General features: G+C 33.8%; 1 protein-coding gene across 2 annotated transcripts; it reads left to right on the top strand.

The window, feature by feature from the left end:
- The first annotated feature begins 6001 nt into the window (after window positions 1-6001).
- LOC141652640 (putative alpha,alpha-trehalose-phosphate synthase [UDP-forming] 10) lies at window positions 6002-12595 on the top strand. 2 transcript variants are annotated; one of them, XM_074460184.1, is made up of 4 exons: window positions 6002-6473; window positions 9136-11131; window positions 11568-11841; window positions 11958-12595. In XM_074460184.1, exons 2-4 carry the CDS (start codon window positions 9138-9140, stop codon window positions 12291-12293), a joined length of 2604 nt encoding a protein of 867 aa, XP_074316285.1. In that variant the 5' UTR covers window positions 6002-6473; window positions 9136-9137; the 3' UTR covers window positions 12294-12595. The 2 variants fall into 2 exon arrangements, with proteins under 2 accessions (XP_074316285.1, XP_074316287.1); XM_074460186.1 differs by having other exon boundaries at window positions 6462-6591.
- Window positions 12596-13887: the final 1292 nt, after the last annotated feature.

Raw genomic sequence — 13887 nt, forward strand, 5'->3', positions numbered from 1 at the left:
AAGAACAAAAAATGTGTAATCAAATCGACAAAACTTTAAACTCAAATTGCAATAAATTTGAAATCAGTAATCAAATCGACAAAAATCAAATTGCAATAAAATAAATCAGATCACAACAACAAAAAATCAAGATTCGTAAAATCAATGTCTCCATTTTAAACCATATCTCCACTTTTTACAAATAAAATTAAGATTTTAACATTAACAACTTAAAAAAAAATACCCATATTTGACATTAAGATGAATATCGGCGAGATTAAGACCCATATCGGCGAGATGAAGAACGGCGAGATGAAGACCCATATCGGCGAGATGAAGATCAGCGAGATGAAGAGTAGTTAAATAAATTATTGAATAGGACGGAGCTAACAGATGAAGATGGTGTTTTTAGAGAGATGAATTTTGATAATTTTGAGAAGAGAGAGAGGAGTTAATGTTACAGGGAGAAGTGATGGGTATGATGAATAAACTTACAAATGACGTCTTGCATTGGGAAGCCCTCCTTTCCTTTTTTTTTTTTTTTTTTTATTAAACCCACTTGCACAAGACCCGCCCATTTCCTTGTGATATGGCACTATTCGCTCCGTCTCTCACTTGTGACGGATAGCGTCCGTCACAAATGAGAATTTGTGTAATTCAAAATGGTCATTTTTTTCTCGTCACATACGACAGTCTTACACTAGAATTTACACTAGGATTTGTGCTAATCTATTACTCAGTAGTCAAGCCATTGCAATAAGACAAACAAGGCTATGGGAATAGAATAGGTTAATAGTGCATTGTTTGAAGAGATAAACTTGTTTAAGGAGGAAAGACTTGTAAATATGTACAGAGTACATAGTCTATCAATAGGTCTTGGTATAGACGGGTGTGGCGAACAGACGGGTAAAGACCTCTAATAAAATAGGTAGGGGGACAAGGTGGGGCACCCCCCATGTGCTTTCCACTTTATGGGAAATGGGTATTTTGTGAGGGAAAATGATATCCGTCTATACGTATAGACGGATAGTGTCCGTCTATAATGAGAATTTGTGATAGTCTATAGAGGTCAATAGACCATAGTTGCGTTTAATTTGTATTTTACCACTAATATACTTTATAAAACTTGTCACCATTTTCATACAAATTTGGCATCTTGTCAAACTCATCCAAAGTTATTTTTCCATTAACGAGCTTAATTACAAGATTACAATCCCATTTTGAAACTTCACGCATTGCTTTTTCTTTTCACATATTTGGGATTTTCCCATTATATTATTCCTTGAGTAAACACTTGAACATCATATTTTCACACCTTTGCTATAACATTAATACAAAGTATTGTATGTCATTTAATAATAATAGTAATTATTTTGAATTAGTCATTCATCTTGTCTAACAAATAAAATTCAATTGTTTTGTACGAGTATAGACTAACATTTTTTCTTTCAAACAGTCTAATCTCACAAGGTCACAATAACACTAACTCAAACGAGTTATCAATACTCGATTACTCCCTTCAGTTTTCTGAAATTGTAACATTCCATTAAAATATTACTCACATATATTCAACTTGCAATTCCAATAAATAGGACTAAACATTCACATGTACCTATATAGGCCAATTTCACGTTTTAAAGAATTATCTCGCAATGAAATGACCATATTTAATAATGTATGATTAAGAGATTATGTTTATTTTTTAGTATTTTGGTAGTAAGATATGCATTTTGGATTAAATTATATACTAAAGTTTACCAATCAATATATAAGTTGAAGAACACGTACGGACAAAAAAATTACACTTCTTAAATGTCTTGTTTTACAAATATATGAGGAGGTATGTGTTTGAGGTCTTCTCAAAATTGAGCTAATGGCCTGTTTCGACTTAGGTTTGATTTTTATTAGAGGTTAGATCATACTCTATTAATGTAATTTTAAGTTGCTTAATAACGTTTTTTTTTTTTTTGCATATGTTAACTAATTTAGCTGGTAAATTTATGAACGGTAATATTCATGACCTAGGTTCGAATTCGGTTAACATTAAAAACGCCTTATGGCTCCCATTACAAAAAAAAATTAACACTTTTCTTATATGACTCTAACTAAAATCTCGTGCTTAAATAAAACTTGCAAATTGCTATTTAGTAACGCAATTAGTCTTGTTATAGACAGATCTATAGCTAAAAACGGGTCAAATAGCTTGAAAGTGGTCACATTTTTTGCCCCCACCACCTCACTTATTGTTTGTCCTATTAGGAATATGGTATTGTATTTGGCCCGTTTTTAGTTATAAACGGATATGTGCCATCTATAATGAGATTTTATGTTAGTAACAAGGAATGTGGATAATCAAAGAAGTTATTTTAGTAAATTGCTACTCAAATCGTTGTAGGTTGCACTACCAATTAATAATATAAAACACAAATTTTTATTTAAACGGATATATTTATTTTAAATTTGAAATAAATTAAGTAGTATGAATAAAATAAAAGTAGGATACATATATAAAATAAAACAACATATTTGTCTTATATACAAAAATAAAATAATACTTAACTGGTTTTAGGCCCTGATTTTTCTGGCTTAATTTCAGCTCGTTTCATTTCTGCTGAGCACTATTCAGTTCAGTTAAATTTAGTTTCATTCAGTTGAATTCAACTAATTTTTCACAAATTAACTCTTACTTCAACTCTATTCAATTTAGCTAAGTTCCATTCAATTTAGCTCACTTTAGCTTAGCTCTGTTAAGTGTAGTTCAACTCCTTCCAACCGTCAAACTCTATTCAATTTAAATACGGAGTAAGTACTAGTATGGATCCCGCGCATATATGCGCGGTATTCGTAGATATTTTACTTACTTTATAATGTATTATTTAAGATTTAAAATTAATGTATTATTAATTTTTCATATTTTAATATGAGGATAAAAAATTGAAATGAAAAATTAATTAAAAGAATTAAGTAAATCCATGAAATGTATATTTTAATGAAATTTTTCATAACAAAACTAATGATTTCAATTTATAAATTATCTCAAATAATTTTAAAGTTTTTTTTATCAAGAAATTAACAATATAAGAGCATAATTTTTTTTATACGAACTAAATACTTGTACTTGGTCAAAAAAAAAATGTGAAACTAATAATATCAAATTTTTCGGTTTTTCATATACGAATTTTAAATTTATACCAGTTTTGTTTTATTTTTAAATTAAAAGATTATAATTTAATTAAAAAAATTTATAATGATTAAAGATTACTCCGTATATCTTAACTAAAAGATAATAATTTAATAAAAATATAAAAATAGAGTTTTATTTCCTTATTTAGCCAACTTCTTTTTGGAGGGAAAACTATTGAAAATTTTTATTCTCTTAGTAGTAAAATAAAGGGGAATGCGAGTTGAAAAAAATATTATCCCCTTTTTAAATGTCATAGAATTATTTATTGTATGAAATAAATCAGTATGGCCTAGTCAAAGATACGATATAATGAAATCCAAAATCCAATATAGAACAACTCATTTAGGCGAAAAAACTTAAGAATCTCTTATTCTTTTAGTTTAGGTGGGATTAACACGAACATATCTGTGTACGGGAGACCTACCGAATATAAAAATCCTTAGGGACACCATCCAAGTGAAATGGGGCCTATGAGCCTATGTAACACACGCATTTCCCACTCTCTCCCTTGTGTTATATCCAAATTCTATCCAATCATCTCTTCGTACACAAATTCAAAGACAATTCAACCAACATTGTTGTATTGAAAAATCTTTGATTTTTGCTTATTTTTTTGACTTTCGTCACTTGTTTTGCTCTATCAACTCTTACCACATATTGTCTTGAATTTTATTCAGTACGGAGTATTTAGAATATTACAACACAAATCTTCCAAATCTACTTTTTTACAGATTTATTTGTCCACCGATAATTTAAAGCGTTTTTTTATATTTTGGTTTCAAAATTTACTCGAGAAAATAAGGCAAACAATTGAAAAGAGAGCAAAATGAATGATCAGGGTTATGTAGGTGCATCATAAACATAGTCGTCATAAGATTTTTAATTTTTTTTTAAAATTTTTGTTACACGAAGTGGGTTAATCCAAAAGAAGAATGAAAGTAACAAACATAAAAGTTAAGCAAGCATCAAAGAGGAACGATCCTAGGTCACGAGACGCCGCCAATATTTTGCTGCATCAAGTAAAATTAATTAGTCATATGTGTTACTTCAACTAAGATTATAATTAGAGACAAGAAATGTGCTAATTAGTGATTAGCACTAAAATTAATGGTAACAATTTTAATCTGTAACTAGGAGTATCATCTCTTATCTCGATTTTAAGATCAACAATAAATACAATAACGACACTCATATGGAAAAAAAAAAAAAACTTTCCTTAAACATTAAATCATCATTTAATGAAAACATTATACAAATTGATTTTAATATTTACTGTTATTTTATTGCTTTTGGCCTTGTTAGAATAGAATGGCAAAAGTGAATAAAAAAAATAAAAAAAAAAAAGTAAACAATGAGTTATTAGTTTTTTTTTTAGTCCAAATGAGCGCACCTATGTCGCGAATGAGAATCGAACCGCCAACTTTATGGTTGGAGTAAGATAACTCTTACCACTTAAACTATCTTTTGTTCTCGTGAATTATTAGGGTTAAACATGCATATTGCGGACATATTCGTATGTGTTGCTTTCATTAAGATTATAATAATTATTTATACAAAGATAAAAGAGAGATTAGAAAACAACAAGATCATTATAGATCAACAACTTTTTATCTTTTATCCGAGTTTAAGATCAACTACAAATACACTCACCGACTTACATACGAAATGTTTCCATTTCCTTAAAACATATATCATCCTTGAATGCACACACCATCTAAAATAAGTTTGCCGTGTAATACATTGTTTTTAGCCTTGCTAGGATTAGGAATAGGATTTAAAAGTGTTTATTTAAAAGAAAAACTAAAGGAAGAACTGAAGAAAAAGAATGATTAATGTTAAATAGGCGCATCATTAAACATATTCGTATGTGATATTTTAATTAAGATTATAATATAAATTATAATTAAATACTTCGTATAATTAAGTAACTATAAAAGAGATGTAAGAAAAAATAAGGTGATTACAAATAAAAAACTCTTATCTTTTATCCCAGTTTAAGATCAACAACAAATACCGCAAAGAAACCCACAAACTAAATCTATCTTTTCATTTTTGTCATTAAAACATTAAATCACCATTTAATGAAAACACCATCCAAATTGATTTGAATGTGTATTTAATTGCTTTCGGCCTTGCTAGGATAAGGACTAATGAGTGTTTAAAAGCATAAATTAATTTTAAAGTAAAAAAATAAAAGACGGTACGCCTGAGGTTTGATATTTTGCACGAGATATCCAATTTTTTGATATAAAAAACTTTAAAAGACCGTAATTCGTGTTCAGAAAGTGAGGAATTCTTTTCAAATCGATCATCATTCCGAAAACGAAGACTTAAAAAGAATAATTGTCATATTTGAATCTATAGCTTCTTAAAAAATTTTGAACAAAAAAATTATACGGAGTATTTTTTTGTGTAAAATATCAAACTTTACGAGTACCGTGTGAATTTTTCGAATAAAATTTTTGGAGAAAACCCCTTTAAAACTGCCACACTAGAGTTCTCAACCTAACTCACTTTAATCCTAGAAAATAATTCCTCTATTCAACTCCAATCTACCATAGTACAATTTGCACAAATGTTAAGAAAATAATAAAGTAGTAATAAAAGTACAATGGGAAATGGGATGGATGATTAATTTGTGCATAAAGTGAGTAATTATGTGGGTCAACTAGTGACATTTTGTGTAAATAATTGTTTGTCATGAGGATAAAAGGGTCATTTTACTTGCTTTTTATGGAAAGTGGTAGAGTGGAGTTGAATGGATGAAAAAGGAAATGTGGTAGAGTGGAGTTGAATGGAGGAAGTATATATAGCACTTATCTCATCGTACTTTCTTTCACATCCATGTTTATCCTATAATCTTTTATTTTTTCCTTTCTTCAATTAAATATTAAATAAATCAACAAATATATATTAAAATAAAACCCAACATTTTTTACTCTTCTTCCATCATCAAATTTAAGTAAAACCCATTAAAGATTTGATCTTTGGAACATTATAATATAATTAGTAATTTATTAATTATTATGTTTATAAATATATATAATTAGTTAACAAAGATTTCCCTTTATCTAATCTTTTGTCTCTATGTCTTTCTTCTTCCTTAATTTCTCTCATTTTCAATGATATATAAGTCATAGTAATGATAATGATGATAACATTTTCTTCTTGTTGTTTTTCTTGGGAAAAGTTTACATTTTTTTCATCCTTATCTTCTTCTTATAATCTTTCTCTATAGAGATTGATGAAAGGTATTACCTTATTCCATTTAATCCAGCTGTTTCAACTCCCACTTTTTGATCAGTTTCAGGTAAAATGTTTTTCCCATTTTCTTAATAAATAGTAGTAATACTCTGTCCATATCAGTCATTAGTTTACCTTCTACTCACATATTCATTATAGTCGGGGCGAGGGTATTTTAATCAAAGGTAAATAAATGATCGTATCTTTAATTTGTCATTACACATTTATTTTTCTGTAAATCCAGCTTTGTAAGATTTCTTGAATCATGGGGTTTTGTTCTCAGCTATGTAACACTCTTTCCGTCTCAGTCATTTGTTTACCTTTTACTGGTTTATCCATTATACGGCCGAGTAGTATTTTAATCAAAGGTAAACAGATGATCGAGAGGGAGTATGAGTATAATTTTCATTACACATTTGTTCCTATGTAAATCCAGCCATGTAAGTTTTCTTGAATTATGGGTTTTGTTTTCAGTTTTTTTTTCATTGTACTTGTTTATGTTACTGTACATCATGCATTAATTTCCATTTATACCCAGTTCTTTAAACTTCTTCAATCATTAATTTTTACTCTTTTTTTGTTTCCAATTATATATAAGACTTTGTGCATGATTAATTTGAGTGTAAGTAAGGTTGCGTACATCCGACCCCCTTATCCTGCAATTTGCGAGAGTCATTGAGGCACTAGAGTAATGTTGTTGGGAATGAGGTCTTGAATCAACAATGCCATTTTGGTGATGAGCTGTAAATAGTTGTTCATTTATTTTATTTTATTTTTTAACTTGGATTTTGGTGGTGTTGTTAAACTATAAGGTTAGGGTCCTCCATTGTGGGACCACCATTTGGGTTTCTGAAGGGTTGAATGAAAGACAGTTCAAAGTAGAAGTGGGGGATCAAAACTCATGGCTTACAAACATTCTTGTTGTTGCTTTCTTATTTTTCTGATATCAAGGATAACTAGATAAGTGAAGGTTTTTTGCTAGCTATTTCTACATATTTATCCTGTTTTTTTTTTTCGGTTTTTTGGTTGCTCCGGTTTGGGGTATTTTAATCAAAGTTAACAATTGATTGGGACGGAAGAGTGACGGAGGAGTACTATTTACTTGCAAGTTTTAGTCTTTTGTTACAAAGAAAGATGATTTCCTTGGATTTTGTTTTCCCTATCTTTCAAATGTGTCATTTTCTCTCTTTTGGATTAATGGTAGTTGAAAGATATCTTGGGTACTATTGCTTGGGGGTGAGTGTTTATTTATATTCTCCTCGATATTGTTTTTTTCTGAAAAACTCGAGTGAGTGTATTAGACGGTTGTATGCACGTAAGTGCGTAATAGACTCATTTCGTATTATATACGGAGCAACTCATTTCATAAGTTAGTTAATGACTTGATTGTATGCAACGGATGTCTATGTTGCGCGAGTAAGTTTAGCAAGAATTTGCGGTTTTCTATTAGTACGGTTTAGATAGACCAAATAGTAGAGGGATTTAAAATCCAAGGATTTTTTGGTCGTTTTAGTACTTCGTATTTTGTTTCTAAGTAAGCAATCTCAGGAGGTGGATTACCTTACTTGGAAGATTGGCCTTTCAGTTGTCAAAGGTTGCATCTTTTATTCGATTCGTTGAAACAAATTTTGGAGATCACATTAAAAGAGATTTTTTCAACAAAATGGATAGCATGTCATGTTTAATAATATCGAAAATTCTGTCATGCCAACCAGTTCAAATTCGATGCAAGACCAAATCAATTTGATCTGCTATATGAGCACAACTAGTTTAATGACAGAGAATTTCTACGATTCTTCATAATCTAAGATAAGGATGAATCATGGTCACACAAGGAAAATGTTCAGTGTAACGGCTATCCATAACGGCCTTAACGAGTAAGTTATGATAAGAACGAAAGGAATGTGATTAAGCAATTTTGGTATGGAAAAAAGTGTGGTTTATGGTATGCATTGAAAGGCCAAGTGGTTATATATATGGCTAGTATATCGTGAGGGATCGATCATCCTTGCATTCTTTTTACAGCATTTTAACCCCATCATTCATTTTTTGCTTAGTTAAGGTATTTCTTCTTCGATTTGATCTTGTATTGAAGGCTCGTCAGCTATTTTCTTTGTTATCTGTGTTCCTTAAAATCTCGTCATTGATTAGTATCTGTAAGTCTCTGTTATTTTGTATGCCTGCATTTGTTTGTTCATCTACCTTCTAAATACAGTAATCGTTGTCGTATTAATGTAACCTTATTATGTGTGGAGTCCTATGATGTTTTGCATGTTTTTTTCTTGTATATTTTACCAATTTGATTGCGATGTTTGAACTGTATTGATCAGATTGTTATTTTCTTGACTTTTGGTGAGACTTCTGTGTTTTCCTTCCAATCCTTTACTTTTAATCTTAGCTTTCTTTTTGATGGGTAAAATCAAACTCTTAGGTTGTAAGAAAAATGATTTCTTTGACTCCGATTTTTCAGTCGTGACTGGTTTTATTTCTTTCGATCAATCATGCTGATTTGCTGATGCCCGTCTTCTTTTCTGTGCTTAAGGAGGCCATGGATACAGCACTACTGTTTTTCGTATTTACTTGTTTTTCGCTTTTAAACTGTAAAATTAAGTTATCGTCTTTTTTTCCGCTTTTTATCTCATGAACAGTTTCACAAGTACTCATAGCTTCATAATTGTCAGTATTTATTTCATGAGTAATATTTATGATAACTCTGCATATTTTTCCAGGTATGGCATCAAGATCGTATACGAGCTTTATGGATTTAGCAGCTTCAGCTGGTGGATTCCTAGATATGCCTGCGACTCCCAGAAGCCTTCCGCGGGTGATGACTGTTCCTGGTGTTATACCCGAAGAAGACTCTACTCAACACAGTGATAATGGGTTTGATGCTTCTTCGTCTACTTACCGTGAAAGAAAAATTATAGTAGCAAATTTCCTCCCTGTAAACGCTAAGAAAGACCCTAAATCCGGTATTTGGAGTTTAAGTCTAGACGATGATTCACTTTACTTGCATCTGAAAGATGGTTTTCCTCCTGGAACCGAAGTTTTTTATGTTGGATCATTGAAGGTGGATGTGGACCCCTCCGAACAGGAGGAAGTCGCTGCGAGATTGCTCAAGGAGTTTCGTTGCGTGCCTACGTTTCTACCCTCGGATTTACAAAAGAAATTTTACCATGGGTTCTGTAAGCAATATCTGTGGCCTCTTTTTCATTATATGTTGCCGATGTCCCTTGATCACGGATCTAGGTTTGACAGGTCTCTCTGGCAAGCCTATGTTTCCGCTAACAAGAAGTTTGCTGATAAGGTTGTCGAGATCCTGAACCCCGAGGATGACCTTGTTTGGGTTCATGACTATCATCTTATGCTCTTACCTACTTTCTTGCGAAGGAGGTTTTACCGGGTCAAGTTGGGTTTCTTCCTGCATAGTCCATTTCCCTCATCGGAGATCTATCGGACTTTGCCCGTGAGAGATGAAATTCTGAAAGCATTTCTGAACTCAGATCTAGTTGGCTTTCATACATTCGATTATGCTCGACATTTTCTTTCGTGTTGTAGCCGTCTGCTAGGTCTGGACTATGAATCCAAGCGGGGATATCTTGGGATCGATTATTTTGGTCGAACCGTGTATGTTAAGATTTTACCTGTCGGTATTCACCTTAACCACCTTGAAACTGCAATGAACCATCCTTCAGCATCTATTAAGTTCAAATCGATTCAAGAACAGTTCAAGGGGAAAAAGATGATCGTCGGGGTTGATGACATGGATATATTTAAGGGCATTAGTCTCAAATTACTAGCCATGGAGCACCTTTTACAACAACATCCCGGGTTGCGGGGAAAATTAGTCCTGGTTCAAATAGTGAACCCTGCAAGAAGTACTGGGAAGGATGTTCTGGAAGCAAAATCCGAGACATACGAGATTACTAAGAGAATAAACAAAAATTATGGTTTTCCGGGACATGAACCCGTAATTTTGATTGACCACCCTTTATCACTCGCAGAGAAAACCGCCTACTATGCATTGGCGGAATGTTGCATTGTGAATGCTGTTAGAGATGGGATGAATCTGATTCCGTATGAGTATATCATTTGCAGGGAAGGATCTGCAGAAATACACAAAACAATGGGAATTTCCTCGAGCAATCCTCGTTCCAGTATGCTTGTTGTCTCTGAGTTCATCGGTTGCTCACCATCTCTTAGCGGTGCCATTAGGGTTAACCCGTGGAACATTGAGGCGGTATCTGATGCATTGAAGATGGCCATCAGTATGGAGGATCTAGAGAAACAACTAAGGCATGAGAAACATTACCGGTATGTTAGCTCTCATGACGTTGCCTATTGGTCTCGGAGTTTTGTTCAGGATTTGGAGCGTGCGTCTAAGGATCACTATAGCAAACGGTGCTGGGGAATTGGGTTTGGGTTGAGTTTTAGGGTAGTCGCCCTGTCTCCATCTTTCCGAAGGCTTTCTGTTGAATATATTGTTTCCGCATACATGAAGACAAAGAGCAGGGCAATTTTTTTGGATTATGACGGAACTGTGGTGCCCAACATGTCCATCGTGAAAACTCCGAATCCAGAACTAATTGCTCTTCTGAACACTCTCTGTGATGACCCGAAGAACACTGTTTTCATTGTTAGCGGAAGGGGACGAGATTCACTTGGTGAATGGTTCTCCCCTTGTGAAAAGCTCGGAATAGCTGCTGAACATGGATATTTTCTGAGGTATGCTGGTTAATCTCGTCTTTTTTATCGACTGCAGTCCTGACAAACGCGGTTTTCTTTGGGTGCTATAATCCGGTCATTGGGGTATGACTTATGAGTCAGTTCAGTTGGGTTCATTTCGGGTCAGTGTTTCAGGTTGAGTCGATAGATAAAAAAACAATTCTTGTGCTCAATGCTAATTTTGATGGCCGAGCAAGAAAAAATCTATGTTACTCAGACTCGTCTACTCGTATTCGGCAAAATACGTATCGGAGTATCTGATACGGCTATTTTGTGCAAAATTTTCAATATTTGGTCTAAAATGAAGTATCAAAGTGTCGTGTCGTATCGTATCCGACAAAATACGTATCGGATACGGAATACGGCAACTAAGTGAAGTATCAGAGTAACATAGCAAAAAATCAAATCAATTTTTCTTTTTTCCGAGCGTATGTAGGTGGAACAAGAACCTTGATTGGGAAAGTAGCTCTATAACTGCTGATAATGAGTGGAAGAGCATGGCAGAACCTGTGATGCAGCTTTATACTGAGGCGACCGACGGTTCTTATATAGAGACTAAGGAGAGTGCCCTAGTATGGCATCATCAAGACGCAGACCCTGATTTCGGCTCTTGTCAAGCCAAAGAGTTGTTGGATCACCTTGAAAATGTCCTTGCTAATGAGCCGGTTGTTGTTAGCCGGGGTCATAATATCGTGGAAGTTAAGCCACAGGTACGAAACATTCCACCTTACAAACTTACACATACTTGTAGAGTTGTAGGAGTCCGTCTCACTTTGAGACAGTCTCGTATAAGATTTACTAATGCAAAACTTCTCGTAACCTGCAGGGTGTTAGTAAAGGCCTGGTAACAGAGAAGGTACTTTCTGCCCTAACAGATAACGGAAATCGTCCAGATTTCCTGTTGTGCATAGGAGATGATCGGTCAGACGAAGACATGTTCGAGAATATACTAAGCAAAGCGTCTTGCTCGTCTTGGCCTGTTCCTCCTGAGATTTTCGCTTGCACTGTCGGTCAAAAACCAAGCAAAGCCAAGTATTACTTGAACGACACTCAGCATGTCATGAAACTAATCGAAGGGTTAGCAAATGGTTCGTGTGAAAAACCCGACCTCATCCTACAAACCCAACAAACTCAAGTCTCTTTTGAGAGCCCTTCGACTTGACACATTTGGTTCACCGAAAACCATTTGTGTTTCTTCTCGGGTTGGCGTGGTAATCCATTAATCTCGGGTAGTCTTAGGTTTTCAGGTTTAAATGTCGATATGGGTGGGTTAGTTCGGCTTACTGGATAACAAAAATTGGTTTGTATATGTTTTCTTTTTTTCATGGAACTTTTCTTATACAGGGAGATACAGTAGAGATCACAGAAAGTTTTTTCAAACGGCCATGCTAATTTCTCGAGATGGTCCTTTCTGTAAATATTCCCCTTACTCGAAAAGAAGTAAAAAACTAGTCTTTTTATGTATCCCTATTAGCTCTTTTAATACCAAATATCAACTCGTGGTTGTAACTCTACCTTAACCAGAGGTCTCGTGTTCGAACCCTGTAAATGCATCATTTTTAAAACTTTCAGAGGTTCAAGAAAAAGGGAAAATAAAAAACAAATGATGTGATGTATTTGATTCTGTATATTAGATTATTAGGTAAGAGAGAATGCATTTGATCAAATATAGAAAAAGAAAAAAACTTTTGGCTGTGCCAATCTAGTTTGATACATCTACCCTTAAAATCCTACTAATTTCCACCCATTTTTTTTCCAGCTTTTTCTTTATTGTCACCCTTCTTATAAACTCTTCCCTTACTTTCTCCTCTTTCTCAAATCCCAATTATTCTCCTTGGTACATTTTCCGAGGTTCCAATCTCCCTTCCCCTAATACGCCTCTTTATCGGCCCAAAAACCTGTACCGCATTTTGAATCATTGTTCAAATGAATCAAATCCATCTCCCCGCTATAACAAAATTCACTTGCATGCGCTTTTAACCAGCTAATAAAAAACAACTATTATCAAGCAAACAATTTATATTGGCTTTTAGGCCGCTTTATCGACCCAAAAACCTATTCCGCATTTTGCATTATTGTAACAATTTGTTTTTCGTTGTTATACTCTCCGAGGTTCAAATCCTCTCCTCGCTATAACAAACTTCACCTGCATAGTTGCATGTGCCTTTTCACCAACTAATAAAAAAAAATTATTATAAACCTCACTTACATTTTACGTAATTTGTAAAAATATTGTACTGTCTTTACGTCTCATTAACAAAAACCATGTCAAAGGAACCAGAACCGACAACATCACAACAATTTGAACTCGAAGACGACGACATTCTAATGGAATCATTCACAACCCGTACCCGTTACTGTGCATGTTTCCCATGTTTTGGGTCACGGCCGAGGCAAATCAGATACGGGTCAACATCCTCAGTATCCGTTTGGGAAAAACTACAACAAACAGCCCAAACCGAAAAGAAATGGTGGGCCGGCCCAATAAAGGGAGTAAAAAAGATTAGAGAGTGGTCCGAAATTATTGCGGGACCCAGGTGGAAAACTTTTTTACGGCGGTTTAATAAGAACGGTAAAAATCCTTCCCCTGCGAAATTCCGATATGACCCTTTGAGTTACGCTCGCAATTTTGATGAGGGTCAGGGTCAAAATGGTCATTTGGATGAAGATTTTCCTGATTTTTCGTCTCGTTATGCGTCCCTACCTTCGTCTTGTAAATCCTCTATGGATTTGGGTGATACTGTAATTCCAAGTTG

Source organism: Silene latifolia, chromosome 4 (assembly GCF_048544455.1).
Source record: "Silene latifolia isolate original U9 population chromosome 4, ASM4854445v1, whole genome shotgun sequence".
Taxonomy (NCBI): Eukaryota; Viridiplantae; Streptophyta; class Magnoliopsida; order Caryophyllales; family Caryophyllaceae; genus Silene; species Silene latifolia.

Excerpts from the sequence above, each read along its gene's own strand:
- LOC141652640 (XM_074460184.1), top strand. The coding sequence starts at position 9,138 with ATGGCATCAAGATCGTATACGAGCTTTATGGATTTAGCAGCTTCAGCT. Across the intron at positions 11,132-11,567 it reads GAACATGGATATTTTCTGAG|GTGGAACAAGAACCTTGATT; the intron begins GTATGCTGGTTA and ends GAGCGTATGTAG. Across the intron at positions 11,842-11,957 it reads TCGTGGAAGTTAAGCCACAG|GGTGTTAGTAAAGGCCTGGT; the intron begins GTACGAAACATT and ends CGTAACCTGCAG.